Genomic DNA, 7,922 nt, shown 5'->3' on the forward strand with positions numbered 1-7,922 from the left:
TGTTATATAAAATATAGAATACTATTTTTTATCTGCTATTGCTTTTATTTTTTAAAACTTATCTTATTGTTTATTTATTTTTCATTTTTTTTTATTTTTTTATTAATATTTTTTTAACTTTTGCGATAAAAATTTAATTAATATATTTTATTAAATTAAAATATTGGCCAATAAATTGTTAATTTTATTTTAGGTATTATTTGAATATATTTTTATAAAAAAATAATATTATAATCGTATATATTAAATAATTTATTAAATATAATTAATATTAATTATATAAAAATATATTAATTGAGAAAACTATATAAAAGGATTATAAATAATTAATATATATTAGGTAAAAAATTTAAATTAAAGAAAAAATAAAATATGTATATATATATAAAAAAAATTATATATTATATATGCTAAATATAAATAATTATATATTAATTTATTTAAAAATTATATTTATATATATAATTTGCTAAACTAAATTATTTATAAAAATCAAATATAAAATTAAATATGTGTTTTGGATTAAATAAATCAAATAGCGGAAATAATAATGCTGAAAAAAAGGAACAAAAAATAGTCCAAAAGAAAAAAAAAGAAGAAAAAATAAAATTAATATTATTAGGAGATATGTCAGTGGGAAAAACATCTATATGTGAATATTATAAAACAAAAAATTTTGTAAAAAATCGTCCTAATACTATAGGAGTAACATATTTTGAATTTGATATAAAATTAGAAAATAATTAAAATATTCATTTAGATATTTGGGATACTGCAGGTTAAGAAGTTTATTAGTAAATATTATATAAATAAAATACTTTTTTTCAAATTAAAATATAAATATATTAAGCTTAATAAAAATTATTTATTATATATAAATTTACAAATAATAATAAGATATTTTTTCGTATATTTTTTTTTTCTATTTTTATGTATTTTTTTTATTTTTTATAAAAGATCACTTTTAAAGTTATATTATTAAGATGCCAATATTGTTTTTTTAGTTTTTGATGTAAGCTAATAAAATACATTTACAAGAGTAGAATATTGGATTAATGAATTAGATGAATAAGTTGATAAAAATAATTTAAAAATTGTATTAATTGGCAATAAATGTGATATTGATTCTTCTTAAAGATAAATTTAAGTTCAATAAGCACAATAATATGCAAAATAAAAAAATATATAATATTTTGAAACTAGTGCTCTTACTGGTGAAGGAATAACTTAAGCATTTAATTAAAGTGTTTAAAGCTATGTTTAATAAAAAAAAAATGATTTTATTTAAAATAAAAATATTTTATATATGTAAATTCTTTTATTTAAAAACAATATTTTTAATTGTTAAAATATATATATTTATTACATTAATTATAAAATAATATAAAAACAATAAAATATGTCATAGCAATCTTTATAAGTATTTATATGTATATATACATATACATATACATATAAATATACATATACATATACATATACATATACATATATATATATATTTTTTATTATATATTTTTATTTAATTATAATTAATGATTATTTTTATTAATAAATATTCAAATTATCATTTTTTAGCAATCTAGTTATTTAAATTTTGTAAATTATTAATTACATATATAATTACATTTATTATTTTTATAAAAGGAAAAATATTCATTTTATACAAATTATTTTTATTTTGATTATATATATTAACAATTTTACTACTTTTAATTTTTATTTATAATTAAATTATACTTTTTCTTTAATGTCTAGAAAAAATACATTAGATTTATAAAAACGTGCAAATTAATTTCATAATTATATTTAGAATACAATTTAATATAAAAATGAATGCCTTTAAAATATATTTAAGATTTTAGTTTCTAAAAAAAAAAATAGATTTAACTAAGATGGATATTCATTAGATTCAATATGTTATATATTTTTTGATATTAAATAAAATTTATTTTTAATATATAAAATTAATAGATATAACAGAACAAATTATTGCCATGGGTTATTTAGTCTATAACTATGAAAAACATATAGAAATTCAATGTAAGATGTGTATAAATTCTTTACATATAGACATAAAGATCATTTTTAAATATATAATTTATGCAGTGAAAGAAAATACAGTAGCTAATTTTTTGATGTAATGTTTGAAGAATTTCCTTCTGAAGACTATCAGGCTCCTAATTTGATTTGATTTATAAATTTTGTAAATTATTAGATCATTGGTTAAGTAAAGATTCTAAAAATGTTGCTGCTATTCATTGTAAAGCTGGAAAGGGTAGAACTGGAGTTATGATATGTTGCTATTTAATGTATAGTAAATATTTTAATACGGCTTATGATGCTTTAAGATATTATGGGATAATGAGAACTAAGAATAATAAGGTAGAATATTTCGGTTTTATGTATTTTTAATTTTTTCATAAGGGAGTTACTATACCAAGTTAAATTAGATATATTTAGTATTTTGAAAGAGCTTTATCTAATCCTAATTTTGATATTAAATAATTTATAGAAATAGAAGCAAGAATAACTAAAATTAAGCTAATTACGGTTCCTAATTTTAATTCTTTTGGAGGATGCTGTAAAAAAAATTGATTTTTTTATTTTTTTAAATTTTATCTTTTTTATTGAATTTTTTTTTGTTTTATTTAGGAACCTTTCTTTACTATTAATAATAAATCTTCTGAATATAATTCATTAGTAACTTTTTTAAAAAAAAATAAAATAAAATATAGATTTCCTTTTATTTATTTATAGTTTTTTATATAAGGATTATATAAAATTAAAAACTTATAAAAATCAAGCCTATATTAAATTTAATTTAAATGAAATTAGAGTTAAGGGTGATATTCTTATTTAGTTTTTTAATATTCCGGCACTTAAAAAAAGGAAAAAATGTTTCAATTATGGATTAATTGCGCTTTTATTGAGAAAAATTGAATTTTAATTGTTGATAAATGTATGCTTGATAATGCTTGTAAAGTAAAATACTCTATTACTTAATTCATATTTATTTTAATTTATTAATATTTTATAGGATATAAAAAATAAAATATATGATAAAGAATTTTATATTGATATTCATTTCATAAATTTAAAGAATAAAGAAATTTGAATCATATATTCATTTAAAAACATAATAAAAATAACTTTATATAATATATAAATTTATAAAAAAATATATATTCTTAATATTATTTCTACATATAAAATTTAAAAAAATAACAATATTATTTTTTTGTAATATACAATTATATTTAAAAATAAAATAATTTATTTAAAAAAAAAAAAAAAAAAATTATAAATATAAATATTTATTTATTTTTTTTAAAAAAAAAATAATATTAAAAACAAAATAAAAAAAAAAAAACTAAAATAAATTAAAATAAAAAAAAAATATGTAAACATAAGATTAAAATTCAAACTATGATTAATTAGTCAATTCTTTAACTTATTAACTATCTGTAAAATATATTTACTTATATTTATATAATTTAAAAAAGATATTTTATAACTTTTAATTTAATAAAATAAAAATATATAAATTTAAAAATTAATAAAATATAAAAAGGACTATAAATTGCTTGGACCAGTTGGCAAAGGTGCAGCTAGTTTTGTTATTAAAGTCTAATCTCATAAAACACAATAAAAATTTGTAAAATATAAAATAATATATTGAAAATAAATATTTAATAAATTCTATATTTAAAATAAAAGGCAATAAAAGTAATTGATAAAAAAGACAAAAATTACAAAGCAGCACAATAAAGATTAAAAAATGAAATAGAAGTATTTTTTAATTTTAGAATAAAAAATTAAACATATTTTAACTAAAATAAAAAAGGTACATTTTGAATTAAATCATAATAATATTGTAAAACTGATTAAAAATTTTGAAGATAAAGATAATCATTATTTAATGTTGGAATATTGTGAAAGAGGAGATTTATATTAATATTTAAAGCATAAAAAAGTGTATATATTTTGTTTAATATTATTATTTTTATTTTTTTTAATTTTATAATTATATATAGTTTAGATGAGTAAGAAGCTAAACAAATATCCTATGAATTAGCTCAAGGACTTAAATATTTACATCATAACTAAATAATACATAGAGATTTAAAATTAGGAAATATTTTACTTACGAGTGAAAACGCAGTAAAGATTTGTGATTTTGGACTTGCAGCGAAATTAAATGGTAATCAGTAAGAAAAAAATACAATTTGTGGTACTCCAAACTATATTTCTCCGTAAAATTATTTATTTTTATTTATTCTATCATATTTACTTCTTTTTTCTTTTTATTTATAATAGAGAGATTATTAATAGATAACCTTATGGAATGAAGATTGATTGTTGGTCTTTTGGATGCATATTATATGCTTTAGTTACTGGAGGACCACCTTTTGAAGGAGAAAATGTTTTAAGTACTTTAAGAAATGTTACTTCTTAAAGCAAATTAAATTTTCCAAATAATATATCTAAGGAATTAAAAGATTTGTTATAAAATATTATTAATTGGGTATTTTTTTTTTATTATTTTTTTTTATTTGTGATTAATAATTAAAAAATAAAGAATTAAGATTAAAGATATAATATTGATTAAATATTGATGCATGAGTTTTATGATGAGATAAGAGAAAAAGAGAAAAACAGCCCAAATGATGAATAATTAACTTTTTTTAATAGTATTAGAAGTGTGAAATAAGATAAAAGTATACTTGATACAAGCAAGTTTTAGGATAATTTTTTTTACTAATTAGAAACATAATAATAATAAGTAAAAAATAAAGAAAAAAAACAAAATATATCAAATAAAGATAATAAATATTCAATTATAAATTAAATTTAAGAAAATTAACATTATAATAATTTATAAAAGTATAAAACTAAATCATCAGAAAGATTAATTACGTAGTAATATGACGATAGTAAATATAAATATTTATAATAAAAATAAGGTGGAAAAAGTGAAATATTTTAAAAAAATTAAGTAAAAGCTAATTCATAAATATTTATTAGAAATAAAAATTCAACAATATATTAAAGTTTTGAAAAAATTTATCCTTATAATAAAATAAATAATAATAACAAATATAATAATAAAAATATCAAAAAAACAAATATAGTAATAAATAAAATAATAACAACAAATATTATTATAATATTAATAATAATAATAATAATCATAATAATCATAATAATCATAATAACCATAATAAATATTTTAATCATAATAATAATTATAATTATAAATATTATAGTATTAATAAAATTAATAATATTAGGCTTTTTAATAAAATGTTATTTGCAGAAAAAGCAAAAATACAAGTAGTGATATGTAACTTAAGCAAGTTGTAAGCGAAAAAGAAATAAGTAAAAAATATATAGATAATAATTAATAATATTAATATTGCACAGTTTAAACAGCTTAAAAATATGTTTAAAATTTGTCTAATTTTGCAAATATATAACATAATATTTTTCATAATGAATAATTTTTATAATAACTTTAAAAAAAAATAAAAAAAAGATTTGTCGTATTAAATGCATCCAAATTCAAAATTAAGTGTTTCGAGTAATATTGGAAATATTATAGTATAAAAAAGTCTCAGTAAAAATTTAAGTAGATCTTAAAATAATGATGAAATAATTGAACAAGTTAAAATAGAATAATAAAAATCAAACGAAAATAAATAATCAAAAGAAAATAATAATCCTAATATAATTATTTAGAATGCTAAAATTAATAATAAAAGAACTCAAAAAAATATTATTAGTGCCGATTCTACTATATCAACAAATACTTCTACTCATTTTTAATAATAAATGATGTACTAATAATAGCTTATAGGAAATAAAAATCAATAACGATAATTAATTAATGAAATTTTAAAAAAGTATCATTTAAAAGAACCTGATATTTCTAATGAAAGAAATTATACAATACAAGTAAAATCAATATAAATAATAATACTAACATAATTTTTATTTAGGCAAATAGTAATTCAGTTAAATAAAAAATAAATAATTGTATTAAAACTGAATATAATAATCAAGAATCTCCGAATTATCATGACTCTATATAAATATTATTAAGTGCTTAAAAAGCAAATAATAAAAATAGATAAACAACAAGTTAGAAACATGTATAATCAACAATAAGTAAAAATATAGAAAAAGAAATTAAAAAAAATATTTATTTATTTTTATTTTTTTAAAAAAAGTAACATCAGATGTAATAAATGATAATTATTATTAGAATTTCTCTCCTTTAAAAACAGGGAAATTAAAAGCAAATAAATATAATACTCAAAATGGGACTGTTGAAATTACAGAAAATAGTCATTTTATTCTTTAAACTTAAAATGGAAAACTTTCTATGAGAATATCTCCGGAAGGAAAAACTATAGAAATCTAAAAGAAAGCTGAATAAAAGAAAGTTTACATATTATAATAATTGCCTTAAAAATATATATAATTATATGATTATTGTAAAAAAGTATGTAATACAATGAAATAAAGATAACCTAAATTAAAAATAGAAACTGAAGATAGCAAATTCGTCCTTTTTGAAAACAATAAAATAGAAGCAATATTTAATAATGGATATAAAGCTTTTTATAAAATGGATAGTTAATTAATATAAGTTAAAAATAAATTCGGATAAACTATAGATTATAATATGAATGATGATTTAAAATATGTTCAAAATGAATTAAGACTTATAATTTTAACCACTTTGAAAGTTATAAAATAAATTAAAATTCTTCTAGATTAATAATAGTGAGCTTAATTTATATTTATTTCCTTTCTAATTTTTGAAATATATAAATTTTTGTTAATTTTTTTTAAATTTATTTATTTATACAAAATTTTGTTTTTAATATTAAAAAGATAATAAAAAATAAAAGAATTCAATTTTGATTAAATTAATAGCGTTTTTTTTTTAAAAAAAAAATAAAATAATAAATTTTATAGATTATAAAAAAAATATAATATATAAATATTTATAACTATCTATTAAAAAATAAAAAAAAGTAAAGTTTTCATTATTTAATAAAAAAGAAATTTAAATAAATATATTATGATTATATAATTTTAATAGTAATTCGATAAATCTATATCAGATAGAAACCATTTTAATTATTTTGATGTAAATATGAAAAAAGGTATACAATACGACTAAAATAATAAATTTCATTTCTAGAAATATAATGTTATAAAAAAATAAAGAGTATAAGAAAAAATAATAAAAAAATAAAATGTAGTTAGAGTTTCTGATTTATATAAAGGAATTATATTTAGTTAAAAAGAAAAATAAAATACAAGTAATATTAAAGATTTAACTAATCATAATAATTATTTAAGTTGTAATTTAAGGCCTTAAACAAGTATATAAATTAAAAGTAATAATGATTTTGAATCTTAAACTAATTAAAATAAAAAGAATATGTTTGATTTATAATAAGATCATGTAAATTGAAATTTATAATAATAAAATTTACAAAATGAATAATAATAATAAACATAATAATTTTTTTTTAAAAATAACTTTGACTGTAAAAATAATAATAAATAAGATAATGATATGAAAGTAATTGAATAGAATAGTAAAGATAACAATATATAGAAATAAAAATAAATGTTTATAAAATAAAAAAATAATAAAGATTTAAATTAAATAGATTAAATTGAATAAACACAAAAAAATATAATATTTGAAAGTAATAATGTAATAGTTAAATAAAATTTAATAATCTTTAAAAAAAAAAAAATAATAATTATTCTTAGGAATTTTTTTATAATAGAATAAAAAAAAATTAAAAACAGAATTCTGAAAAACGGTTTAATAAAAAAACTTATCAAAATATTTTAAATAAACGTTTTTATAAAATTAAAGTATATTAAACAAT

At 15.1% G+C, this 7,922-nt stretch overlaps 1 protein-coding gene across 1 annotated transcript, besides 13 other annotated features; it reads left to right on the forward strand. All coding sequences in view use genetic code 6, as the record gives it.

Moving 5' to 3' along the window:
- Positions 1-362: 362 nt before the first annotated feature.
- Positions 363-409: a microsatellite.
- A 218-nt stretch (positions 410-627) lies between these two features.
- On the forward strand, positions 628-4,726 carry IMG5_133520 (protein kinase domain protein; the record flags this gene model as incomplete). The annotated part of the gene is made up of 12 exons (XM_004031924.1): positions 628-794; positions 958-1,012; positions 1,587-1,599; positions 1,975-2,043; positions 2,219-2,385; positions 2,656-2,703; positions 3,575-3,658; positions 3,721-3,792; positions 3,848-3,978; positions 4,038-4,256; positions 4,321-4,528; positions 4,583-4,726. Coding segments are annotated over 12 exons (1,377 nt in total), but the record flags the coding sequence as incomplete, so codon positions are not given.
- Positions 1,265-1,304: a microsatellite.
- Positions 1,435-1,499: a microsatellite.
- Positions 1,494-1,531: a microsatellite.
- Positions 3,253-3,292: a microsatellite.
- Positions 3,331-3,383: a microsatellite.
- Positions 3,349-3,399: a microsatellite.
- Positions 3,526-3,572: a microsatellite.
- Positions 4,533-4,557: a microsatellite.
- A 349-nt stretch (positions 4,727-5,075) lies between the features above and the next one.
- Positions 5,076-5,261: a microsatellite.
- Positions 5,177-5,261: a microsatellite.
- Positions 5,223-5,293: a microsatellite.
- A 382-nt stretch (positions 5,294-5,675) lies between these two features.
- Positions 5,676-5,725: a microsatellite.
- Positions 5,726-7,922: the final 2,197 nt, after the last annotated feature.

Source organism: Ichthyophthirius multifiliis (assembly GCF_000220395.1).
Source record: "Ichthyophthirius multifiliis unplaced genomic scaffold scaff_1120509251039, whole genome shotgun sequence".
Lineage (NCBI taxonomy): Eukaryota > Ciliophora > Oligohymenophorea > Hymenostomatida > Ichthyophthirius > Ichthyophthirius multifiliis.